A 24,382-nucleotide genomic window follows, 5' to 3' on the forward strand; every position below is an offset into this window, starting at 1 on the left:
AGGCTCTAATAGGTAAACTGCTTATATTAGCTAATGGAAAATTAGATATTTTAGCTTTTTGAAGCTTTCTAATAGTGGTAGAAAAATGTTATCAATTTCAAAATTAGCAAAACTGGTTCAAGGCAAGGGTAGATTAATGACTCTGAGTCCAGGGCTGCATGCCTAGATAAAGCTATATCGATCGACTAACGAGCGGTCACATTAAAAGTGCGTTTCTCGGCGCATTTGCAGGTATTGAGTGTGACTCCGTTTTGAAAATTTGTTTATCCAATTTAAAGCCGTGACCGGAACCCTCCTGAGGTGTTAAAGTTTAGTTTAAGTGTCCCCCCACCTGTGCAACGTGTTTTCGACATGTCTCCCGGGGCCTTGTCGGCAAAAAACTCGCTTGAAAATTCAATAGTGGCCGCTGTCTGGAGCGGCGGTCGTCGTCAATTACTGGGTGCCTTGGTTTACATAAGAGCGAAAGAGTCGGCTAGTGTGGCGTTGCAGAAATGGCGTCGAAGTATGTGCACATGGCTGGGTCTATTAAGGCTATATTTCCCGTTTGCCCCGAAATGTGCAACTGGGAGTGCGTTATCCTTGCCGGGTATGTCACATATGGGACAAATTTCGCCCACAACGAATCGTACATTTCGTTTATTTCGGCGCAGTGTACGCCACTTTGTCCGGTTTTGCATTCCGCTTTGTGCGCTTCATTCGGTTTCAATGCCCTCGCATTCAGTGTTGCCAAGTGCCGGAGCGTGCCTAGTGATGTGTGCCATCCGAGTCCTGCCGTGAATTGGTGTGTTTGTACAGATATTGTAACTAACTCTGTTTGCCCTCTCTAGGACCTGCTGCTTCGTTTACGAAGCGTACCATTGTGCTCCAATTGTTGGTTAATTTAACGGCCTTGCCAATTGCCGCTGCGCTTCGTTCGCACCTGGCAACACTGGTGTGCCCGCGCTGGTGCGGGTGCGAGGGAGATGCCGCTAGGGCAGATGCAGAAGAGCGAGCACAAAAGCGAAAGCGAAAAACCGAAGCGAAGAGGCCAAGGAGTTTATAAATCAATTTTTGTGTATGTCAGTCCTCGCGATTCCCATTGCAATTGGTATTGAGTAGTTTCCGGGTCCAGGATCGCAGGTCCCCAGTTGCCGTGGTCAAATTTCCATATCATGGTGTACGTGCGAAATACGAAACCTGATGGAAACGTGATGGCGACAGCGGTCTTTTGTTTGTGTGCGGCAGTACGCGCGTGTGTCTGTGTATGAATAATGCATGGAAAGGCGTTATTCACGGCAAACGTTGATAAAACTGTTTTGACAACAAAAATTGAGTGATTCAGATATGCACTTAGTATCGGGGTCGCCTCTCCCGCTCTCTTTCCCATGAACCACCCCCTTCCCCCTAAAAGCCAAACTGACGTTTCGGCTTGGATGCGTCTTGGTCACGTACCCCGCCACCCTCTCGGCATCCCTTCTGTTACCTGTTTTGCCAATACATTTTTCACCCCCCTCGACAACCCCGTATTCATTATTTTTGTTATTTCTGAATGCTCGCTTTGTTTGTGCGTGCGCTCTTCCCTTCCTCTCGCACTCCTTTGCTTCGGCGTGTGTCTGTTTGTTCACGTTCTTTCATTCTCTTTTATTAAATGTACATTGAACTCTCATCTTGCCAGCTTTTCCTTTGCTGCTCTCTTTCGCCCACTTGTTTAGCCATTTTAACACATTCTCAGATAAAAGCTGTCTGGATTGTGGGAGTTTATCATTAATATTTTCACACTGACGAACCAAGATTTATATCTTATTTATTCCATTATCTTCAATTACCCAAAAATGTATGTAAATGTACACATTAAAATCGAATTGGATTTCTCATATTTTATAGTTGGGAATAAACTAACAGAATCGAACTAGGCTTGTAATTGAATACGCATGGATTCATTTTAAAATGAACCACAGGCGGCTAACTTTCTAAATCATTAATTATTTCTCTCTATACTCATAACTTATTTGCATTGATCTTAAGATGTTACTATTTCACTTATAGAACATAAAGAAACTCAGAGAATCCCATATTCAGAATCCAGTCAGCACAGACCTAAATTTTGATCAGTCAGTTTGTAGATTCCCTGGTTTTAAGATCGAATCCCTAATCTTTTTCGTATTGCAGCTAATTTGTATATACAGTGTACATAGAGATGAGCACACAAACTCGTTCAGGCGGCGGGGGAGGCGGCCATGCCCGCAACCAGAAAAAGTCAAATGCCAGCAACTCCGGCGGAGGAGGAATCGGCCATCACGATGGAGTCTCACATGCTGCGGCCGCTGGCAAGAAGGGAGGCCAGGATGCCAGCAAGACAGACAAGCCAGAGAAGGCCCAGCCTAAGGCTACCACCGAACAGTTGCGCATTGCCCAGATCACCAATAGCACCACAGAGGATCCGCAGATCAACGAGAAGGTTCTCCTCCTTTTGACCATGACCCAACGTTCCGAGGAGGAGGTCTGCTGTGCCCTCAACGAGTGCGATTACGACCTGGAGGCAGCGGCCAACTTCTTGATCGAGGAGCTACCGCAGGTTACTTTCGATTCTAATCTCCCGCGCTCCATTTATTTAATTGAATCTGTTGTAGGGCGCCTTTGCCAAGTACGAGAAAAAGCGGAAGAACAAGGCTGCAAATAACACGGCTGATGGCGCTGCTGGCGATGGCGATTGGGCCGATGGCAATGCCAATGCGGACAGGCGGGAAAAGTCGCGAAACCGCAGCTCAAATCGCGGAGGCACACGTGGCTCCAGTGACAGTCGTGGATGTAAGTATCATAAGCCACACTCATTTACTAAAATATTTCTTAGGGCGTTACTAAACGTTTTGGATCTTTAAGCTCTGCATTACAGTTATTGCAAAACTGAAATCCAGTTAATGTAGAAGATATATAAACATTAAGATCGTTAAATATTACAATGCTGGCATTTATGCTTTGTTGCTCATGCACGATCTGTAACTAGAGAAAATATTACCTTAATGAAATAATTTTAGTAAATGAGCCTAATCCTCTGAAAATAAACTAAAACTTGATTTCTAATATTTTAGGGCGCGGAAGAGAGACTCGTGAGAACGAGCGCAATCAGCGCGAATCTCGTGAACCTTGGTCCGGGCAAAACGCTGGTCAGGACCGCGGTGACGATCGGGCTAACGACAACTACCGCGGGCAGCGCAACGGCGGCGGACGCAGTGGTCCCGGTGGCGGTGGACGAGGCGGTGGCTTTGTCTCTCGCTCTGGCCGTGGTGGCGGCCGCATGGGCGGACGCACCGGTGGCCCTCGTGGCGATCGCGGCAGCGGAGGCCCTGGTGGTGCTTATGGATCAGGTCGCGGTGGCAACGCAAACGAGGATCACCACGAGGTTGAGCTGTGGGACAACACCATTGCCCAAAATGCCGAGAAGCAGCAACAGGCTCATGACGATGCCTGGGGCGACTGGAACAACGAGGAGTATGAGGGCTCGCTTAAGGACAGCAAGGTGTTCACCACCAGCAACCTGGCAACGCAATCCGCTGCCAACGTAGTTAGCGGAACTGGCGCTGTTACAGGTGTTCCTGCGGCGTCTGGAAGCGAGATATCGGCGCCACCGGGCCTTGAACATCAGTTGGTGCAGCAGGGATCTCATCTGGAGGAGAGCTCCAGCAGTGGTCCAGCGGCGGTCACACCGCCAGCAACGCTGAGCGGTTCGGCAACCACGCCACTGCTGCAATACAGCGCAGCGGTCAGTAATCCACCGCCTCAGCTGCAATCCCAGGGCACACAGTCAGGAGCGGGTACAGGAGCGAGTGCAGCTGCCGGCGGAGGAGCAGGCAGCACACCGTCATCCTTTGTATCCGCCTCTCCCGACACATTCTCAAGCGCCGCCTCGGCAGCTGCCACGCTGGTGCATCAAGCACAAAAGCAGCAGCAACTTCAGCAGCAGACGACGCCTATCAAGCCGTCGGCTACTTTGTCGGTCGAGCAATCTCAGTATTTCAACTCGTTGGCCAGCCAGGGCGTCAGCCCAGGTTCTGTACCAGTGCAGTCGGCGCCAGCGGGTTACGCGCAAAACCCCGTGGCCGCCTACTCCCAAACTAGCACTAGCGTGGGTGTGAGCCAGTACCCCAACACCTATGCCAACGTATTCGCTTCTGGAGCGGCAGCTGGAGCTGGCACTGGCGAGCAATCGCAGCAGCAACCGCAGATAAGGAGGGCACGCGTTAAGCTGCCACCACCCTCGAAGATTCCTGCGAGTGCCGTCGAAATGCCCGGAGACAATGCACTGAACAACATTGGCTACCTGGACGTGCAGTTCGGCGCTCTGGACTTCGGCACGGACGATGGCTTCGAGCCATTGCCGGAGAAGGTTGGTTCGGGCTTTAGCATTGATGGTCAGCAGCAGCAACAGCAGCCAGATGACTACCAGAGCAAGTCCCAGCAACAGCAGCAGGTGACGCTAGCGGCGGGTCTGCAGAGTTCCCAGATTGTGAGTACCGTACTGTATCCTTTGAATTACCCAAGTAATCGCCACCATGATTTAGTTAATACGATTGTTTGTAGCATAGTGCATATATTTCTGAGAATCTAATAGCATTTCCCATTTATAGAGCGATGCCTTGAGTGCAGCGGGCTATACAAGCCGTTCGACGTCACAGCAGCAGCAGGGCGTTAGCTCATCGGTGAATGCCACAATCGATCAGCTGACCAAGAGCGATCCCTACGGACAGACGGGCGGCAGTGGTAACGCCTACCAAAACGCGTACCAGAACAGTGGAGCGAGCAAGACGGCCAGTGGCTTTCCGACGACGGCGCCCGGTGGCTACAGCAGCTCCACATACGCGAATGTGCAAAGCTCGGTGGCCAACAGTTACCAGCAGCAGGGATACGGCTCATACCAGCCCAGTTCCTACCAGCAGCAGGCTGGCACCGGGGCTCAAAGCGGTACAGGTGCGGTAAGCGGCGGCGGAGGAACAGCGACGCAAAACATTCCGGTTGGAGGCAGCAGCAGCCAAAATAGCACGAGGTAGGACATGTTCCAGTATTGATTGTTTAATATTTAATTCCAAAGGGGGTTACCCTTGCAGAGATTTGTAGTTACATATTTGTCAAATTTCAAAATTATTTGTAAGCAACAACTCGATTTGGAAAAGATAAACTAACTCTACTCAGCAAGGGTAGAACCCTAATCGAATCTTTTACTTCAAGATTTAAATATTTGTTTGTATGCAAGTGCTGCTTAACAATTCGCCCCATCCGAAAGAAGGCTAATCTTCATTTTGTTTACTGTTTTTCTTCTCTCCTAACACATTTAATGCTCGCTTATGTCCCAAAAAACCCAAACCGCAATCGCGCTCCGCACCTAACAGCGGCAATGCGAGCTCTGCCTACCTCACATCCGGATATTCGACACCACAAAGTGCTTACCAGTCAAGCCAGAGTGTTTATGGCAATACTGGATTGTCCAACAGCAGCGGGTAAGTACCAAATGCGAAAATCCCAATCCCATTACGATCAGTTCTTTGGGGATGACACATTGGTTTGGACTGGTTCTCCATTATGCTAAATTGCGGCTTCTCGCCCGTTCGTTCAGGTTCTCTGGCAGTGCGAGCAACGCGTCCTCGCAGTACGCCAATTTCAGTGCCAGCGCCAAGCTAAAGGATGCGACCACGGCCAGTAGTGCCGCTCATTACGACAGGTAAGAGCGAAACCCCCGCTCTGCATGACCCGCTTTTTCCAATATTCCGACTAACCCAACCCCCTGGTCATGTCCCACTTAGAGGCGGATGCCTGTAGCACTTAATGTTGATCTCATTGACCTTTCAGTGTCTCGACCAGCAGCGGAGTGAGCAGCAACAGCGGAAGCACAGGCAATGGCGGTGTGGTGAGCGGTCAAACAGGTGCTAACCAGGCGGCTGTATCGAATAGTAAGTAATCGAGGAGTTAATATCACAGAATGAGGCCCAAAAGAGTATGCATTGCAATCTTAAAAACAAACTCAAAATGTTAAACATTTTAATGCATATTCTTGCCACATCAGAGAGTTTTCTTCACAAATATAACGCACTATTACTCAAATCAACTTCAATTCAGCCACGACTTTGGCTCTGCAATGACAATAAGACTCTCCAAAATAACTAGAATTTTTGAACAGAATTGTTATTGCTTAGCTGAAATGCTCTATTTTCGGCCGCTTTCTTTTAGTATACGCATGTAAACTAAAACCTTTCCGATCTTTCCAGATAACAGCGTGAGCGGCAGCAGCTCGGTCAGCAATGTGACGGCAGGCGTTGCGAGTGGCAACGTAGCCGGCGTGGGCGGAGGCGTCAGTCAGAGCGGCGTAAGTAGTGGAGTCGGCGTGGCCGGTGGCAGCGCGTCCAGCGTCGGTGTGAATGTGAACAACAACAGCAGCAACGCCAGCTCGGTGGGAGCAACGGCCGTTGCCCAGACAGCCACCGGAACCACCGCTGCAGTGCTGGCCTCGCTGACCAACAAGAACAGCAGCAGCAGCAATAGCAGCGGCAGCGGTGGCAGTGCTGCCACGACGACGGGCAATGCCAGCGGACAAGGTGCGGGAGCGAGCACCGGCGGCGTGGGCGGAGCGTCGGGTGCTGGTGGTGCTGGTAGTGGTGGTGGCAGCGGCAGCGGCTTGGTGCCCACCAACATCCAAATGGTTAGTCAATATATTCAGACTGGATTGCCATACTATCAGCAACCAGTGTATTCCTACGAGGAATTGCAAATGATGCAACAGAGAGTGCCACATGTGGTGAGTTCATGGAGAAAAGCAAAAGCAAATACCAAACCAACTACATAATGCAACCGACCAAAATCAACCGAACCGTTTCTAATCAATCAGTAATCGTATCAATATCCTACCATAATACAACGTTTTCGCATTAGTCAAGTCCTAGTTCCATTTAAACGCATACGACAACTGCTCAGCGCATCCCAGCTCGCCTCCCGCTGCTGATCGAAATCGTTAATCCGGATCCTGGCTCGTTGACGTTGCGGCCTCCCACTCCTAACCGTTTCTCAGCGTGCATTGTACATAATAACATAATATACCGCGATGTCTGTGATCAAGTCTTTATTATACCACCTCCTAAAAGTCTGTGTCTGTTTGAGTGTGTGTGTGTGTGTGATTGTGTAAAAAGCTGACACTTTCCTTCGCCACCCTGCACCATTCGCATCCGTTTCCATCCAGTCCACATTCCTGGCATTATCATCACAAAAGAAATTCAAAAACAATCCACATGTATTGCTTACCTCCCAGGCTCTGCTTTACACTCCAAATTAACCCAAATCTAAAACTAATCCGAACGTTCTTCCTCATTTTCATTTACGATATAGTTGTGGAATTAGGAATGCAAAGACAATTAAAATCGAATAAATATGCTCTTAAAATATATATATATATTTGAATTACTTTGCATCCCTAAACCACACCGAATTCTAAATCTTTGCTCCTTACTGACCCATTTCATTCTATTTCATTACTGACATCTTATCCATTTTATTTTTTCAATCTAACATCTGACTAATGTACAAATTTCTTACATTGAACAAAACATATTTCATTTTTTCGAAACCGATACGCGTGGCTTTGTCAGACCTTTATCACATATCTAATTTGTTTCAGTAAAAAGTTCTGACAAAGTGAACCGTTCATCATCTTCACAGCCATAATAACACGCCCAGAATGCTCGCGTGGAGACAAACCTAATATAATCATTCTCAATTGCAGCAAGGATATTACGATCTAAACTATCCGCCGGCCAGTTTAGGAGCTGGACGTGACAACCTCGGCTCTGTGACGTATTCTGCAATGAATGACGGACGCTTTGCCCGCACTGACAATAACTCCAGTCCGGTCGGCAATGTATGTGGCTCAGCTTAAATGATAAATAGATAGATAGAAAATGTTTATTTTGCAGGTCTCCAGCACAATGTCGCAACAGGCGGGCTCAAGTGCGCCCATGCTAAATGTTCCTTACGCCTACTTCTATGGCGGCAATGTAATGCCCGGTAGTTTTCAATATGGCACGCCCGCCATATATCCCGTAAGCTAATTACATTGAAATCACTTGATATGCAATTCCTAAGCAACGTCTGAACTAATTCAATTGCAGCAAATACCGGCAGCAAACACTGCCTCCGGTCAACAGTTCCCGAAGCCTTCGTACAGCGCGGGCTACGGGTCAACCAGCTATGACACTCTGTCGCAGACCACGCAGGACTACAGCAAGGGCGGCTACTCGTCGAGCGTGAATCAGCAGAGCAAAACTCAGACTGTGTCCAACCAGTCGCAGGCAGGTACTGGATCCGATCTGACCTCTTCTATGTATGGAAAGGGACACGTGGCGCTGAACAAGGTTAATGTACGTATGGTTATAAGCAGGGCTGTGGACTTGGATGCAGGTCTTCTTAGCCTGAATTCGATGTTAAAAGACTTCAATTATCTTTGAGCAAATGAACATGACTGCGTCACATTGCGTAATTATTTAAACAATACAACAATAAGATTTCACAGCCCTGGTTAAAACACCTTATCTCCCGACCTGTCTACATTGTACCATTGTATTTTTCGTTATTCAGTCGTACGAGAAGCAGAGTTTCCATTCGGGTACTCCGCCGCCGTTTAATATGCCTAACACTCAGACGGCTGGAGGCACCTCTGCCCAACCGTACGGCATGTACTTGCCGATGCCAGCGGCCGGACACCACAATATGATCCATCAGCCCATCCATCAGGTACATTCAGAATTACCACTTCAGGTTGTTGTAGGCGGAGGGACGGAAAGTCATGTGCTCATTCATGGGAATGTGAACGGTCCTCAAGTTACATACCACCGGATCTGGCAAACCGACCCTGCCCAGTGTCAGAATCAGCTCGTTGCCGCCCATTGCAATAACAATCACAACGACTTGTCCTTCTTCGCCGACTGATGAAATTCTTAGGGAACTCATCTCGTTATTGTTAACACATTAATTTTATTTTCACCAATTGTGTAGCTGCACACCCGCCACTACATTGTACACTTGTTGACTGTGATGACATATAGGTTTATGTCCTTAAATAAGCTTACTCCTACACTAATCCTGGATAATCACACTAACCTCGTTTTTATTTGTCCTGTAGCTGTGAATCTAGTTTTGTTGAACTGCATGTATTTGTAAATTTTTTCCATTAGAACACTAACTGCCAAGCATATATTTGTAAGTATTTACCTACGCACATCATCTGTAAGACAAACACCCAAAGTATTTTATGTGTGACAATCATTAAACCTTTTCATTTTCACCTGGGATCGTTACTAACAAATAACATTTCATGCATTTTCTGATACTTTGAAATTGATTTGGAGCATCGGCAGAAGTACGAGTAAATAGTGTCCTTGGAAAGTTTGTTAGCTTAATTCATACGATGGTAGTGAGGCATATAATAATTGAGAAATGCATGAAACTGTTCTATTGTTTGACTTTTCTTTATAATTTCTTTTGATTTTTTATGGGACAACTATTAGATGGACGGCAGGATTCATAGCTCATCCCGCCGGGTAAGTTCCTTTGTTGTAATCACGTGTAAAGTTGCTTAATGCTTGGTGAACTGCATAATACTAACCCTCCCACGCCTGCCTCATCCCCATGTAATCTGTCCCATCGAAAGAGTATGTTACGTATCATCTAGCCTCTAGTTGCATGTGTACCACAGAAGCGGCGCCCAAAAGAAGATGTCGATCGCCGAACGGGTCGCGCCGCGCCGCCATAATCAGATCAGCATATCCATATTCATGTGCCTTTACTATAATATAATACTGCCGTGTATATAATCAGCGAATATGTGTATCTAAAACCGTTAACCCACATTTGTGTATGGATGACCGGGTGCGGTCCGAACGAAGCGGATGATTCTGATTCTGCTTGGAAAGAGGCGGAAGCATCAATCAGTCCAGATTGCGTTTAACTTAGGTACTGATCTCCTACCGTATCGTTTCAGGACTCGAACAGTGCCGGGCAGCGTCAGCAATCGACCAGTCAGTCGAAGTCCGCTGGCAAGCAAGGCTACTCGCCCTCGTACTGGGCCGGACAGAACTAGCTTCCGGAGAACACGATCTGGCGGCCACTGCAGATCGCCCGCGCGAACGACATTTATAGCCTTCGCAGCAATAGCAACACCAGCACCACCACAACGACAACAACCACCACCACCACGCCCATTCACCACATCTACAGCAAGAGCAGCGCCAGCAATGCCCGGGTGCTGCCCATCACACTCGGAACCAACTCTAAAGTGACCACAATAGCAGCCAGCAACTCCACAACGAGCGCGGATGGAAGCAACACGCCAACAGCAACAATAGTGAAGACGACGACATCGGCGATGCCGGCCATTCCCGGCCAGCTGCTGATGCTGGTCAAGGAGCAAGAGCAACCGCACCAACAGCAACCACAGCCGCCAACACAACAACAACAACATCAAGCACTCGCCGACGGGGTGGGGAGCGAGAAATCCTCGCCAGCGTCGGAGAATGATTATCTAATATACGATGATAAGCGATCATACTTTACTTAATAAGAAACGTTTTTACTACGAACGCACTGTAAAGGCGCCGCTCAGCAGCGTCCTGACCACGCCTCCCTCCTCCCCTCAGCCTCAAGACACACCACACCCCACACTTGCGGAGGCGACTCCTAAAGCCAACCACACACACACAACACACTTCCTCACACAACAAAGAGTAAAACGAAACATACAGCAACATCCGCATAAATATACCAAGTACCATTTTCACATTGCATACAAATAAATTTACAAAGATAAAGAGTAACAATTATTAATTATTAAAGGCGTAAAACGATTTAACAGATTTAAGAGTGTAAGAGAGAAACCGGAAATGCAGAACAGTAAATTAAAAATACAAGTATATATATTAAATAAACCACAAAACCACAAACATAACGTGAATGAGAAAAACAAAACAAACAAAAATTAATTATTGTAATCGGTTTAAACTTATATGTATAATTATAACCTTAATATTTAAACTAAATACAAAAAAGAAGATACGATTAAATCCAAACAAAATGCAAAAAAAAAAAATGAAGCGCCTTGCCATTTTTACTTAAATCTGTTGAAATGTTTGACTAATGGTGGAGTTATGCCATCCAGGTGTGGGGAACTGCCGCCAAATCCCAGCTTAATAGGCTCCGTGTGGTCCAGTCGAGAGCTGCACGTCACGCATCTGGGCTCCCCTGGTACGTGACGAACATGGTCATTGAAAGAGATCTGAAAGTTACCCTTCTTGGGGATCAGATTAATTTCCACAGCAGCCGTTATGCCGACAGGCTTATGGCCCACCCGAACCGACTAGCAACTATCCTAGCTGATCCCATCTCCCTCCGAAGACTGAAGAGGGTACACCCCAGCGATTTCCTTACCCGGAGGATAATATAACATATTACATTTTAAGTAATTGATAACTAGACTAGATTTTTCTTTCTTTTGTACTTTATAATTAAGATACCACTTGGTCTCATTTATCTTTATCACACATTATGTTATGTTCAGAGGAATTACTGAACGATTCCTTTTGAAATAAATAGAATTAGTTCTCTTTAAAAAAAAAAAAAAAAAAAACCTATAAGATATATAAGATACACCTTTTATTAGTATCTTAACGTAATTTGAAGTCCCGCTTCACATAGTTACTATATTGTGAGATGAGGAAAAAGCATTTCTTATTTTAGTTCAACAAAATACCCCCTTAGTTTGAAAACTATTTAATTTTTTTTTAGTCTGCGCTAACCATTTCACGAACATGATGAAATGGACCGCAAAAGTAAGGTATATAAAACTTGTTTAATATCGGAATATGCTATATAAATTTAGGGATACACGTAAACAATGAGAAACTGATAGCTACTGGCTGTGCAGCAGCTTGTTGAAGTCCGCGTACGCCGACTCCAGGTCGAAGAGGAACTGGCGGACCTGGCCCTCGCTCAACTCGTCGGAGGCCTGCATCTCGTTTAGGCTGCCCAGCCACTTCTCCACCTTCAGCTTGGCGTCGAAGTCCTCGGGAATGAGGGACAGGCGGTTCATGTTGTCCGCCAGGTCCTTGACGTCCGGCTGCAGGGCGTCCATGGTGTTGATCTGCAGGCGCAGCTTGTCCATGATTGTGATGAACAGCGACACGATCTCGGCGATGCACTTGGAGGTGTTGCCCTTGTCGTCGCGTATGGTGATGGGTCGGTCCTCGCGGATGCGCTCCAGCGCCGCCGGGCAGTCCAGCCGAAACTTCTTAACAAACGTCTCCACCGAGGGGAATTCGTCGCACTGCACCTGCTTAAAGGCCACCTTGTACTGGACCAGGTATTTGGAGCAGGCGGCAGTGTATTCCTGCGGTGTAATGCAGTCGCGGATGTAGGCCTTTTCCAGCTGCTGGATGGTGTTGATGATTGCGTACAGATCGGCCATGTTGTCGTACTTCTCACGCTCGCGGGCGTTACGGAAGAGCTTCACCTCCTCGTACAGCTCGGGACTCTGTTCCTGCATCTTGTAATTTGATTCTAGCTCAAATATTTTCTAGTTTTAAACACAAAACAATGATTCACAGGGATTTGACAGTGTGGCCGTTGCTCCCTACGGCGCACATACCCATAAAACCATCAAGTCAGTGTTGGTAGGCGCACGAGTACTAACCGTCTCTCCACTTCAAATTTGAATCTGTGAGAGAAAATATTTATGATCCCGGCTAATAATTTCCGCCCCCCAAAATGCTACCTTATCGATGCTGGGCGCCAAATAAAGATTGCCGCCTTATCTGGTTGCATGTTTACTGGCTAATTCCACGCAGGTCGATAAGCACTATTATTGAATTAAGACAAGTCGATTTCATTGATCAGACCCCCACCCCCGCGCCCACGAACATTTTCATTAAATCAGAGGTGCAAAACAGGCAGTATATGGTCGCTTAATTCAACAGTTTATGGCCCGGAATATCAGCATATCAGCTTATCGATACCAATGACCGCAGACCGCAGCAAAGTGCACTGGGTTCACTCATTTGAATTCGCAGTCAGAAATCCGCTCTCAATCTGTACAGAACGTGCCGAATCGAATTCGAGCTTTGTGCTAATATTAGTTGAACTCAACAAGTGCTTCGGCTACTCAATCGTTTCCCGTGTGTTGGTTTAATAGGAACACGGACTCTAAAGGCTACAATTAAATGGGCGCCACCGAACAGCAAGGCAACGTAAGTAGCAGCATATTCGAGGCAAATCCTCGGGATTTAATAAATACTTTACAATAAATATAGGCTTACTTTTACGTATGTCTATAGTAAATAAGCCTGGCGCCTAAGCAAGCAACACGTATAAACCCTGTATGCGGCATGCTCGGAGGCCAAAGCAAAATGCGTGGCTCTGTCCGATTAGCTGCCTAAAACGGCACAGCCTGTTCGACCAGCTTGTAGCCGTGGCCGGAGTAGCTTCGCGGCGGGTAGAGGACAAACAGACCCAACTGCAGCAGCGACAGTATGCAGCCCAGAAAGTTGGGAATCTGAAAAGGCAAAGCAAACAAACGCCGTCGTAATTCGCTGTCTGGCTGACCAGTCGTGGGAAGTGTTTCACCTGGATAAATGAGTCCGATATCAGTATGCCGTAGATTAGCCACTGCAGGCTGACCACGAAGGACGTGGCTATCAGGGGCAGGGGAAGGCTCTCGGAGTTCTTCGCCCGTATCACATGCAGCAAACTAGCCAGCGGGGCGGCGAAGAAACACACGGTCACGATGCAGCACACAATTCCTGAAATTTTATTCAGTAATTTAGCAAACCTGACATTGCCAAAGGGTATTCGCAAACGTGCTCGTACCTGTGACGTGTATCATTCGATCGCGCTGATCTTCCAGTCGATTGGTGTAGAGAATGACCACCACCAGAACGGTCAGAACGAATCCAAATTGCTTTACACAGGCACGTTTGTTGACGGTAAACACATAGTAGATCAGCGTGTAGACCAGAAAGAGCGTCGATCCTATGATGTTGACCAGCACAATGCTCTGCTCGTTGGTTAAGACACCGTAGCGCAGCCAAAAGCTGCACCTGTACAAATATTTTCAATTATTAAAGTTGGTTAAAAGCCGAACACAGGGGAAATTGCCAGCCAAGCAGGAGCAGTTCACACAATTCGTGTCTTGAAATATGGATGCTGTATAATATCCAATTGATTTTGTATGCCAAATCCGTGAACTTTGGAAGGAAAATGGGTCTTTTCCTAATATATGAAACTTGAAATAATTAGCTATGGTTCAATCTTAAGTCTCTAAACACATGTGCATGTACGGAATTTCTTATTTTAAGAACCAGCGGTCTCGCCAAGCGCGACCAATTCGAATTTATCTCAGTAGTGCCAAGTCGGCAGTTTCTACTCACGATAAGAATCCGCATATGAAGGGAACTCCGGAAGAGTCGCCCGTGCTTTTCTTCTGGATGTACTTTCGACATATCATGCTGCAAGTACAAGGAAATCAAACAGTTGCTACTACTTTGGACAAAGCTAGTTGCATTGGTTCAAGGATGACTTACGCGCCGGAGAGGAACTGGAAGACGGTGCTGATCACCGCCGTCGTGGACAGCAGGGAGTCGTAGGCCACCGCCGACATAGCGATCGATCTCCTTAGTAACTAATGCTAAACCTAAAAGGTGGTTAAAGACGCTGCGGTTTCAACTACAACGTCAACAAAAAGCTGAACAGCTGGTCGAGGGCGTAGAGATGGCACTTTCGACTAGAGATGGTCGCGTAAGCGAGGACATAGTTCACGATTTTTTAAAATCTACGCTGTTAATCAGCATAACCTTTCGGTATCCGTAAAATAAATTAGAGTAAACAGTTTCCTTGTTTAACCTTAACAAGAATCTCATCAAATTTCCACCCCTTGGTGTCACAAAAGATTTTGCATCACTAACTAAAAGATTTCTTTTCTATCGATATCAGCGCGCGCAGTTTTAAAATAATTTGGGAAGCAGCTCTACCTAATTTTTAAAATCTGAGAAAAAGGAATAATTTAGTCCATAAAATGTTTTAATCTCCTATTTCATTTTCTGTTTTTAAGTTATTGTGTTCTTTTTATTAGCCCATATTTCTTTGCTACAAAAAAGTTTAATTTGGCTATTTCTTGCAACAGAAGCGCAAGAAGCTTTTTATACTCTAGCAAAGGGTTTGAATATTATGAAACTGTTATTGGGAAATATTTAGATCTTTTAAAAATATCGTGTTTTTTTTTAAGTTCTGGAAATGATTGCAATCTGGAAAATGTTTAGTTGGTGATGAAAACTTGTTGAATTGTATCCAAGGGTATTATTACCTCGGGTTGACTTATTTATGTTACCCTTATCTGTTGCCGGCACCCAAAGCGTTGTTGTGGTGGGCGATTCGTTCTTGGCGAAAGCTTTTTCTCTACCAACATCGCTCAGCTGGCGGCGTTCAGTCGCGCTCCCGACTCCAACGCTGCCGCACCGTACCGCTTTGATTCCGACTCGATCCCGCGTGCACTGCTGGCGGTGCGCCGTTTACAAACAATTGTGGTTTAGCGTTCCGAACTGCTGGGGGATCGCAAACTAAGAATCCACACTCGGTGCCCGTTGCACAACACTGTTTCAGAACCCGATTACCTGCCTTACCGCCAATTGCTACAAATTGTTCTAACCGTGTTAACACGCACACAACGCAACCGTGTGCTCCGAGTGCCTTGGGAAGTGTTTTCTCAAAAAGTGGTGATTACCAGACAAAGTCCACTGTTATGGCCACCAAAAGCCAGCCGGCGGAGGCTCAGCAATTGTACCCCCAGCCCAACAGAGTGGAACTGCTTTCGGCGCAGACGGATCCCAGCCAGGTGAGACTCTTTTCCAGGTGAGAGAGAGAGCGGAAAGATCGCCGAATTTTCCTTCTACCTATCACCACTGTTTTGTGGTTCTTGTTCTTGTTGTTGTTGTTGTTCTGTGGACAGCATCTCTGCACATGCATATTTTCATTGTTTTCTTCTTTCGATCCCGTTGTTTTTCGCTCTCTGTCCGGATGCTGTTTCCCACTCTTTTATCTCACGCATTTTATTTTTAATATTTCCTCTCTTTCTTTTGTTTTTATATGTAAATTTACTCGGATATATGCGTCTCCTCTATGTATTAATTTTATTTTCTGTCATGCATAGTTGTTTTCAAAGTCGAAAAGATATTTATTTGCATGCACACACACAACCGACGCATTAGCATATGGTCGATTCACCTACAGTGGAGCCTATGTTGACACGATGTATGTAAACACATATGTATATAGAGAGTACAAAAATACGATCCAATTCGCTAAAAAATTACTTTTATGGATTTTTCAAATATTTCCTATATGTACGTATGTATGTATGTCTATAAAATTGAGCGCAATTAAGAAGTTACTGATTTCAAATGCCTACGTTAATGACAAGATACCATTTACAAGATACGAAGGAATTTTGATTCCCACTATTCAGCTAGATTATATTATATAAAAGTAATGGGAAGTTATGACTTTTTATGTAAATATATTTTAAAAGTGTTAGCTTAAAAGCTTTCTACTTTACAACCATGTTTTTAGTACTGTAACTTTGACCTTTTTTGTACACAAGTACTTGGTACCGCACCGTTTTCATTATTTTGGCAAACAAACTGATTTCCCAGTGTGCACATATACCTCGGCTGAGTTCCCAGCCATTGCTGCTTATCAGTTATAAAGAGGCACCGCCTGCGGTCTTCCATTCGGTTATAAATAGTATGCGACCTAATCGTATCTGATCCCAAATGCTCCTGCTGAGAAATGGAAAGTTTTGGCCGTGGGTCAAGTTTAGTCGTAATTAGCGCCAATTATTGCGATTATGACAAAGCTGGAATTAATCAGAGAGTGCTGATAACGCAACCCCCATTCAAATTCCGAAATGACCCTGCACAATGACGCACTGAACCGCTATCAGGGTCCGCATTTTGGGTACAACCAAGGGGAACTATTGCTCCAGAGTAACTAATTGTGATTGGAACACTTGCAGAAACCGCGATGGGGCAACCTCCTGCTGCTTGTGGCCCTGGCAACCACATTTGGCGGCGCCGTTTCTACCGGCTACTGCATAGGCGTTATCAACGCCCCCTCAAAGGTGAGATATGGAGAACCACAGCGAGTGGAACACCGATTCAAGCGATATCTTTACAGCTGATGAAAGTTTGGTGTAATCAGACCCTGCACGACACCTACGGAAGTAACCTCAGCGCAGGCGGTCTGGATCTCTTGTGGTCGTGCGTCGTTTCTGTGTTCCTGGTCGGAGGCGCCATCGGTTCGCTGGGCGGAGCTGGAGCGGCCAATAAATTTGGCAGGTATGTAGTTGTTAATCAATTAGATAAGGATAAGCCACTTGGCCTTCCTCAAGTGCTTCTAATCCGCCAATTCACATATTTGTAGAAACCATTCATAAGCGGCGGGATTATGCCATAATAATTATTTACTGCCCTTTATATATTTAAGCTGTTTTAATTTAAATTTTTTTTGTTTTAACTTCTGTTGAACTAAATATACTATGAAATGAAAAATACCAGTCCCTGAGTAACAAATAAATAATTACCTTATCTTTTCCAGGAAAGCATGCTTTCTCATCTGCGGCGCCCTGTTCACCGTGGGAGCGGTGCTCTTCTTCTTCTGCCGAGCTGCCAGCTCCGTGGAGATGCTGGTGATCGGAAGGTTTGTTGTGGGTCTTGCCTCCGGTCTCGTGACCGCCACCCTGCCCATGTACCTGTCCGAGGTGGCTCCAATGGCTCTGCGCGGCACTCTGGGAGTCTTCATTGCCGTGGGCGTGACGGGGGGCGTGGTAGTGGGGCAGGTCTGCAGTTTGGCCGATGTCTTCGGCACTGAGGATCTCTGGCACTACGCCCTGACTGCCTACATGGTTCTGATCCTGGTCTGCTACCTGCCATCGTACCTCTTTCCCGAGAGTCCCAAGTTCCTGTATATCGTCAAGGGAAATCGTACAGCTGCCAAGCGGGAGCTTCAGCGGCTGCGGGGCAAGGATGCGGAGGAGCTTATCGCCCAAGAAATGGCCGAGATGGAGGCAGAGTCCAATGCCAAGGTGCAGACGAGCAGCTTTTGCGATGTCCTGCGCGATCCTCGTCTCACTTTGCCCCTGATCATTGTCTGCTGCTTCCATGGTGGTCAGCAGCTGTCGGGCATTAATGCGGTAAGTGGAGTATTCACCATTTTCTCAGGCCTTCCTATTAATTTTTTGGCTTTTTAGATATTTTATTACTCGGTCAGCATCTTTGAGAAGGCCGGACTGTCCACAGTGGATGCGCAATGGGCCAATTTGGGTGCTGGCTGCCTGAATCTGGCTGTCTCTTTGTTGGGACCTTGGCTAATGGCCAAGTGCAATAGACGAACCTTGATGATGTTCTCCTGCGCTCTGTGCTCCGTTTTTCTGTTCACCATAGCCTTTGTTTTGTTTTATATTGTGAGTAATATTATTTATACGGGCAAAACAACGTCTACAAATGCTTTGGTACATTTTCTTCATTTTTTTGTTTAAAGGACCAAGTTAGCTGGTTTGCCATTGCCTGCATCGTCTGCATCATGGGTTACATATTCTTCTACCAATTCGGGCTGGGTCCCATTCCCTACTTTATTGGCGCAGGTAAGTTGTCGCGTGACTCCATTGTGTGTGCGCATTCCAATAGCTCCATTAATCGTTATTGGGCCAGCTGCTCGTGTTTCGAAGAAGTGATTCTGCAATTAAGGCGGAATTGGAATCGAATTGGGTTCAATGGCTGCCCAGCACACATTTGTTTACGACCACTAGATACGTTCCCAGAGGCACTCTCCATATAATTGGATGGCTGGTTTATTTTTAGAGCTCTTACTGATTCGATTTGTACTCTCCACTTTGCAGAACTGTTCGAGGTGGCTCCCCGCTCCGTGGCCATGTCGATGGGCAGCTTGGCCTCGTGGACGTGCAATTTCATAATTGGCATATCGTTCCCCCTGCTGCAGAACGCATGGGGCGCCTTCGTCTTCCTGCCCTTCTCCATTACCTGCGTGCTGCTCTTCTTGCTCACGAAATTCTATCTGCCGGAAACGCGGGGACGCGATCCCTCAGAGGTGGCGCCACTCGTATCGAAGGGCTTCCGCTCCAAAGTCAAATAGGACCTGGCCCAGTGGGCTCAACTTACAATTAGCCATAAGTAGCCGGTGGTTTGTGATAATACGGTTTAACTTCATGTGTGCAGTGGGTCGCTTAATGATTCGTCCATGTCGTGTGCCTTTTGTATGTGTCGACAATAAGCCGGAATTCACGTTGTTCAGGGTTAAATTACTCTTACTAATTGTAATTTCCCGCCTAGCCTGTAAGTTCTTTTGTACAAACCAATAAATGCGAAAATTGATCTAACTTTAAGAGTCACCCTGTAGGAAAGCTTTGAGCGCTGCGTCCTCTTATCACTGCACAAGTTCAATTAAAACGCCTTGGGACGGACCGCCAAGTAATACTCTGTTAATTAGATTTATTGTTGAACAAGAGCGACGCGGAATCACTGTATACTCTTCCACGGCGTTGGGTTAGATAATTAAGTGTCAACGCTTGGATTTGGAAGACAAATATATCATGATCTCCTTATATATCTATGCTTATTTTGTATTTTCCACTTCGAACGATCTCTGATCGATTCGTAAGAGTATATAACTATTGACTTCTATTGCCGGGAAGTAGTTGGAGCAAACAAACGCTCCCGTCTAACGATAAGAAAACAAGTATTCGCAAGACAAAAACGCTGAATTTATCTATGGCTGGTTATATGCTGTAAATGTATTCCAAGTCCGGGGCAACCGAAGTGAAGATGTGTTTACGTGATTGATATACAAGCGGTATGGGTGACTCAACAAGCTGTCGAATGGCACTGAGTGAACCGTCGGATGCGAGTCACTTTCGGTTTAACTTTTGGGGTGCCAGCATCGTTCCATCGCCATGGTTGTTGTAATGGTGATTTAAAATATCTTCTTGATACTTTCCCCTCCATCCGGGACGAGTTTGTTGCTTAAGTCTTTCGTTTGCGCTTATTGCAACGCGCTAATCATGTAAATCACTCTGCTTTCCTTACAGCACGTGACTCCGCCAAAAGTCAATGGATGGACCCCACTTCTGATGCTCATCTGTCTGACCGTAACGTTGGGCACCACCATTCCAGTTGGCTATTTCTTCGGGGTTCTCAATTCCCCGGCCGAGATCATCAAGAAGTGGTGCCAGGACATATTGGCAAACGAATACGACACCATCGTCACTGCCAGCCAGCTAGATATACTATGGACAAGCATTGTGTCCATCTACCTGATTGGAGGCATCTGCGGATCCTGCTTCAGCGCTGTGCTTTGTGATAAATACGGCCGGTAAGGTTTAAATATATTATGATGATTGGATTATATTAACTAACTTATCTTTCCAGTAAGGGATGCCTAGTGATCAGTAGCGTGCTCCTCATCGTTTCCGGCATCCTGTTCACCTGGTGTCGAGCAGCCAAATCGCTGGAAATGCTGATGACTGGCCGCTTTCTAGGCGGCATTGCCTCCGCTCTGATCTTCACCGCTCAGCCCATGTATCTACTGGAGTCCGCTCCATCGGAGCTCAGTGGCAGCGTCGGAGTGTTCACCTGCATCGGTGTAACTGGTGGTATCCTGCTCGCCCAGGTGGCCACTCTGTCCCACTTGCTGGGGAGCGAGCGACTGTGGCCTTATGCCTTGAGTTTCTACTCCCTTTTGGTGATGGCATCTTTGGTCCTTCTTTGGTGGTTTCCGGAGAGTCCGCGGTGGCTCTACCTGCACAAGCGGGATTCGGCCGCCAGTGAGAAAGCTTTGCTCCGATTGCGTGGAAGAAATGCAGAGGAGGAGGTGCAGCAAGAACTTTTTGAGATGAAGGCCACTCTGGAGGCCAAGTCCAGCTCCGAAGCAAGTTCTTTGTGCACGGTTTTAAGGAATAGTGAGCTGTGGCTACCACTCCTGCTAGTCTGTTCCTTCCAGGCCACCCAACAACTAAGTGGCATCAATGCTGTGCGTAATGCACATAGTTCCCATATTGGATTTTGTATTAATTTCTGGTTTTCTTGCAGATATTCTTCTACTCGCTCTCCATTTTAACTAAAGCTGGTTTCTCTGACGGAGCAGCCACATGGTTAAATCTGGGAATCGGAATCTACAATCTGTGCACTTCCCTTCTGGGACCACTACTAATTCGCAGGTTTCCGCGTCGTCCGCTAATGATGATTTCCTGCTCCATGTGTGCTCTGGCCCTGCTTGCCATGTCCTTGGGGCTCTTCTTCTTGGAGAGATCAGAGAGCACGGTCCTCACCTACTTCTGTGCCGCCTTCATTCTAACTCTCATCCTCGGTTTCCAGCTGGGTCTGGGACCAATTGCTTACTTCATTGGCTCAGGTACGAAGAGCAGAACCAGAGCAACATTAGTAATTCATATTTTTTACATCTTAAACAGAGCTCCTCGAGGATTCGCCTCGTCCCGTGGCCATGTCCATGGGCAGCCTTTTCTCGTGGATCGGAAGCTTCCTTGTGGGCATGTGCTTTCCATTGCTGCAGAGTGTCTGGAGCTCCTTTGCCTTCATTCCGTGCATGTGCGTGTGCATATACTGCCTTCTGCTCACCTGGCGTTACCTGCCAGAGACACGTGGCCGGGAGCCAAAGGATGTGAAGCTGCTTATGAGCCAGGGGCTTTCCTCCAAACGGAGCTAGAGTGGCATTAATTTTTATATTGAAAATAAAACAAGCTGGGCTTTCTTGAAAAATTAATTCTGCTTGCAGGACTTTCTAAAGATATTTAATTTGGTTTACATTTAATTCTGATTATAGGATAGGGTGAAGTCCTTACGGCAAGTGGCTTAGTAATTAGTAGTAAGTAAGTTCAGTCATTCATAGACGCAGAGTTTTAACCCGTCAGATCTTCATACGACCTATGCACTTAATTTTTTTTATATCTGACGGAATTAAGAAGCCCAAAAGTATGCTTTAGTAATTTGCCGTGCAAACTGTCAACATTTTTTTAAAATCATAACAAAGTAATATGAAAATACCTTGAGATCGAAGTACATACACTACCATAAATTTCGGTATGGCCGAGGGAAAACAGGGCTGGACTTGCCTTCTGGTGCTCATATGTGTGTGCATCACCGTGGGCACCGTCATCCCCGTTGGATATGCCTTCGGTGTGATGAATGCTCCGTCCGCTGTGAGTAAACCAAGGAATTGTTCCAAATAGTCCCAACTGAATGACATAACTAGTTCATTAGGTCGTGGATAATGGAATCGGCTCTAGTGCGGTACTCATCGCGGCTGGGCGACTCCCAGATGACCATAATGATGTCGGCCGTGGTCTCCATATTCCTGATAGGTGGCATGCTGGGCGCTCCGTTTGCCCCGATCTTTAGTGCCCGGCTAGGCCGTCGAGGGATTCTGACCCTCAGTGGATTGCTCTTGTTGGTGTCCAGCATCTGCCAGCTCTTCTGCCGGATGGCCAACTCCATCGAGATGCTGCTGCTGGGCCGTCTGATCGGAGGACTTGCTGCCGCTCTGATTTACGCCACGCAGCCCATGTACCTGGTGGAGTTGGCTCCGGCAGAACTGAGTGGCAGCGTGGGCGTTTTCACTTGCATCGGTTTAACCGGCGGCATTGTTTTGGGTCAGGTCTTTAGCTTTGATTTCCTTCTGGGAACGGAGAAACTGTGGCCCTACGCTCTGTCCGGTTCCGCCATTTTCGTATTGATCGGATTGGCACCCATCTTCTGGTTCCCCGAGAGTCCGCGCTTCCTGATGTCCCAGGGCCGCAGGGAGAAGGCCAGGGTCACGCTGATGCGTCTGCGGCGGGATGAGGGGCGTGTGAACGCGGAGATGGCGGAGTTCGAGGTCAGCTCTGCAGATGAGGGTCAGAGGGTCACGATGAAGCAGGTGCTTTGTAACAGTAAGCTCAAGTTGCCGCTGTTCATCGTTTGCTCCTTCCACTTCGTCCAGCAGATGAGCGGCATTAGTGCGGTGGGCAACATTAAATACGAATACATTATCCATACTGACCACTTTCAATTTGACAGATATGGTTTTACTCCATAGAGATCTTCACCCAATCCGGATTCACTGCAGCCGTGGCTATGTGGCTCAACTTCGCCTTGGGCCTTCTGAACTTCATATCCGCCCTCCTGGGACCCTGGTTAATGAGAAGCTTCAACAGACGCCTCATGATGGCGACTTCCTGCCTCTGCTCTGCAATCTTCCTGGTCCTCCTGGTCGTTGGCCTGGAACTAATGGTGACATCACTTAGCTGCTCTAGGTTTGGCTATTTTGACATCCTTCTAATCCACCCATAGTCAACTATACATGAGTTCTCATTCGCCTGCATCGTCTTCCTGTCGCTGTATATCGTCACATTCAACATGGGTCTGGGACCCATTCCATACTTCATTGGCTCAGGTTGAAATCCGCGGTGGTAACCGGTGTATTGCTTATATCTTCCGATCCCACAGAGATCTTTGAGACACCATCGCGTCCTTCGGCGATGGCCCTTGGAAGCTTCTTTAATTGGCTGGCCAATTTCGTGCTTAACATGATCTTCCCCACCCTGAACTCGGCGACTGGACCATTTGTGTTCCTCTTATGTGTGGTGTTTTGTGCTTACGGGTTCCTGTTAACCTACCGATATCTTCCGGAGACGAGAAACCGCGATGCCAAGGATGTGACGCAGCTAATGGAGAACGGCTTCAAGTCCAAGATAAAGTAGATCCATCTATGGACGATGAGGAAAGACTGATTATTTGACCATGCTTTTGGTTACATTTCTACCAATTTCAAATATATGTATATGTATGTTGGTAGAATCTCATCCAATAGTATTTTTTTTTTTAAGTTGTAAGTTTTGTAATCCAAATCTTAAAGTTCTTTAAACCAGCAAATAAACTACAGTGATGCCTCTCTTATTAAAACTCAATACAATATCTGTCTGGTATTAAGAAATCTAATTTTTTTTGCGTTTCACAAGACCTCCATATACAATATAGAAATATACAACTTTGACTTTTATGAAATATTTCAGTATATAATATTGCTGGTACCATCAGTACTGGTCTCCATCGTAAGCCAGGAAATATGGTCTTTATTTTTTAAAGATTTTAATTATAGGGCATTTGGAAGTCGATGCGATTTGCTACCTGGGAGAGGGGATTCCTCTCTTTCCAACAGATCGCCCATCCCCGATCCCCATTCGGTATCCAACAGTGGAGCGCAGCGACGTCACAGGTAGCGCGTCAATATGGCCCTCTATAAATACGGGTGCGAGTACGGG

The 24,382-nt window shown here is 46.6% G+C and overlaps 6 protein-coding genes across 14 annotated transcripts; 4 read left to right on the forward strand and 2 right to left on the reverse strand.

The window, feature by feature from the left end:
* Positions 1–205: 205 nt before the first annotated feature.
* On the forward strand, positions 206–10,878 carry LOC6608105 (protein lingerer). Of its 7 annotated transcripts, none has more exons than XM_032714236.1 (15): positions 206–231; positions 2,149–2,554; positions 2,610–2,787; positions 3,069–4,483; positions 4,605–5,020; positions 5,364–5,471; positions 5,588–5,692; positions 5,821–5,921; positions 6,237–6,667; positions 7,742–7,876; positions 7,932–8,057; positions 8,127–8,375; positions 8,593–8,748; positions 9,522–9,554; positions 9,995–10,878. In XM_032714236.1, the coding sequence occupies exons 2-15, from the start codon at positions 2,177–2,179 to the stop codon at positions 10,091–10,093; spliced, it is 3,930 nt and encodes a 1,309-aa protein (XP_032570127.1). In that variant the 5' UTR covers positions 206–231; positions 2,149–2,176; the 3' UTR covers positions 10,094–10,878. The 7 variants fall into 7 exon arrangements, with proteins under 7 accessions (XP_032570127.1, XP_032570129.1, XP_032570124.1 ...); XM_032714233.1 differs by having other exon boundaries at positions 207–231; positions 6,237–6,763; positions 8,127–8,369; XM_032714234.1 differs by lacking the exon at positions 9,522–9,554 and having other exon boundaries at positions 207–231; positions 6,237–6,763.
* Positions 10,879–11,782: 904 nt separating this feature from the next.
* On the reverse strand, positions 11,783–12,638 carry LOC6608106 (vacuolar protein sorting-associated protein 28 homolog). The gene has a single exon (XM_002032818.2). The coding sequence runs from the start codon at positions 12,548–12,550 to the stop codon at positions 11,918–11,920; it is 633 nt and encodes a 210-aa protein (XP_002032854.1). The 5' UTR covers positions 12,551–12,638; the 3' UTR covers positions 11,783–11,917.
* Positions 12,639–13,116: 478 nt separating this feature from the next.
* Positions 13,117–19,453, forward strand: LOC6608108 (solute carrier family 2, facilitated glucose transporter member 1). Of its 2 annotated transcripts, none has more exons than XM_032715014.1 (7): positions 13,117–13,250; positions 17,069–17,173; positions 17,230–17,390; positions 17,650–18,244; positions 18,302–18,514; positions 18,592–18,694; positions 18,950–19,453. In XM_032715014.1, the coding sequence occupies exons 1-7, from the start codon at positions 13,224–13,226 to the stop codon at positions 19,201–19,203; spliced, it is 1,458 nt and encodes a 485-aa protein (XP_032570905.1). In that variant the 5' UTR covers positions 13,117–13,223; the 3' UTR covers positions 19,204–19,453. The 2 variants fall into 2 exon arrangements, with proteins under 2 accessions (XP_032570905.1, XP_002032856.1); XM_002032820.2 differs by lacking the exon at positions 13,117–13,250 and adding an exon at positions 15,478–15,889.
* On the reverse strand, positions 13,252–14,767 carry LOC6608107 (sugar transporter SWEET1). Its single transcript, XM_002032819.2, has 5 exons — positions 14,583–14,767; positions 14,430–14,507; positions 13,870–14,099; positions 13,627–13,802; positions 13,252–13,555 (listed from the first exon to the last, which is right to left on the reverse strand). The coding sequence occupies exons 1-5, from the start codon at positions 14,657–14,659 to the stop codon at positions 13,436–13,438; spliced, it is 681 nt and encodes a 226-aa protein (XP_002032855.1). The 5' UTR covers positions 14,660–14,767; the 3' UTR covers positions 13,252–13,435.
* A 330-nt stretch (positions 19,454–19,783) lies between the features above and the next one.
* Positions 19,784–21,846, forward strand: LOC6608109 (solute carrier family 2, facilitated glucose transporter member 7). Of its 2 annotated transcripts, none has more exons than XM_032715015.1 (5): positions 19,784–20,029; positions 20,156–20,439; positions 20,496–21,096; positions 21,156–21,477; positions 21,536–21,846. In XM_032715015.1, exons 1-5 carry the CDS (start codon positions 20,021–20,023, stop codon positions 21,787–21,789), a joined length of 1,470 nt encoding a protein of 489 aa, XP_032570906.1. In that variant the 5' UTR covers positions 19,784–20,020; the 3' UTR covers positions 21,790–21,846. The 2 variants fall into 2 exon arrangements, with proteins under 2 accessions (XP_032570906.1, XP_002032857.1); XM_002032821.2 differs by having other exon boundaries at positions 19,785–20,035.
* Positions 21,847–22,088: 242 nt separating this feature from the next.
* LOC6608110 (solute carrier family 2, facilitated glucose transporter member 3) lies at positions 22,089–23,877 on the forward strand. Its single transcript, XM_002032822.2, has 5 exons — positions 22,089–22,282; positions 22,336–23,082; positions 23,139–23,351; positions 23,412–23,514; positions 23,568–23,877. The coding sequence occupies exons 1-5, from the start codon at positions 22,166–22,168 to the stop codon at positions 23,819–23,821; spliced, it is 1,434 nt and encodes a 477-aa protein (XP_002032858.1). The 5' UTR covers positions 22,089–22,165; the 3' UTR covers positions 23,822–23,877.
* Positions 23,878–24,382: the final 505 nt, after the last annotated feature.

This window comes from Drosophila sechellia, chromosome 2R (assembly GCF_004382195.2).
Source record: "Drosophila sechellia strain sech25 chromosome 2R, ASM438219v1, whole genome shotgun sequence".
Lineage (NCBI taxonomy): Eukaryota > Metazoa > Arthropoda > Insecta > Diptera > Drosophilidae > Drosophila > Drosophila sechellia.

What these genes read in the sequence shown, in the direction of transcription:
- LOC6608110 (XM_002032822.2), top strand. Translation starts at nt 22,166, where the DNA reads ATGGCCGAGGGAAAACAGGGCTGGACTTGCCTTCTGGTGCTCATATGT. An exon ending in TGATGAATGCTCCGTCCGCT is followed by an intron (nt 22,283 to 22,335) that starts GTGAGTAAACCA and finishes TGACATAACTAG; the next exon opens with TTCATTAGGTCGTGGATAAT. An exon ending in TCGTTGGCCTGGAACTAATG is followed by an intron (nt 23,352 to 23,411) that starts GTGACATCACTT and finishes ATCCACCCATAG; the next exon opens with TCAACTATACATGAGTTCTC.
- LOC6608108 (XM_002032820.2), top strand. Translation starts at nt 15,797, where the DNA reads ATGGCCACCAAAAGCCAGCCGGCGGAGGCTCAGCAATTGTACCCCCAG. An exon ending in CGCAGACGGATCCCAGCCAG is followed by an intron (nt 15,890 to 17,068) that starts GTGAGACTCTTT and finishes GAACACTTGCAG; the next exon opens with AAACCGCGATGGGGCAACCT. An exon ending in TCCCTACTTTATTGGCGCAG is followed by an intron (nt 18,695 to 18,949) that starts GTAAGTTGTCGC and finishes TCCACTTTGCAG; the next exon opens with AACTGTTCGAGGTGGCTCCC.
- LOC6608106 (XM_002032818.2), bottom strand. Translation starts at nt 12,550, where the DNA reads ATGCAGGAACAGAGTCCCGAGCTGTACGAGGAGGTGAAGCTCTTCCGT.
- LOC6608109 (XM_002032821.2), top strand. An exon ending in CTTTGTGATAAATACGGCCG is followed by an intron (nt 20,440 to 20,495) that starts GTAAGGTTTAAA and finishes TTATCTTTCCAG; the next exon opens with TAAGGGATGCCTAGTGATCA. An exon ending in AACTAAGTGGCATCAATGCT is followed by an intron (nt 21,097 to 21,155) that starts GTGCGTAATGCA and finishes GTTTTCTTGCAG; the next exon opens with ATATTCTTCTACTCGCTCTC.
- LOC6608107 (XM_002032819.2), bottom strand. Translation starts at nt 14,659, where the DNA reads ATGTCGGCGGTGGCCTACGACTCCCTGCTGTCCACGACGGCGGTGATC. An exon ending in TCGAATGATACACGTCACAG is followed by an intron (nt 13,803 to 13,869) that starts GTACGAGCACGT and finishes ATAAAATTTCAG; the next exon opens with GAATTGTGTGCTGCATCGTG. An exon ending in TATCGGACTCATTTATCCAG is followed by an intron (nt 13,556 to 13,626) that starts GTGAAACACTTC and finishes TTGCCTTTTCAG; the next exon opens with ATTCCCAACTTTCTGGGCTG.
- LOC6608105 (XM_032714232.1), top strand. Translation starts at nt 2,177, where the DNA reads ATGAGCACACAAACTCGTTCAGGCGGCGGGGGAGGCGGCCATGCCCGC. An exon ending in CCAGGCGGCTGTATCGAATA is followed by an intron (nt 5,922 to 6,236) that starts GTAAGTAATCGA and finishes CGATCTTTCCAG; the next exon opens with ATAACAGCGTGAGCGGCAGC. An exon ending in TCCATCAGCCCATCCATCAG is followed by an intron (nt 8,749 to 9,521) that starts GTACATTCAGAA and finishes GACAACTATTAG; the next exon opens with ATGGACGGCAGGATTCATAG.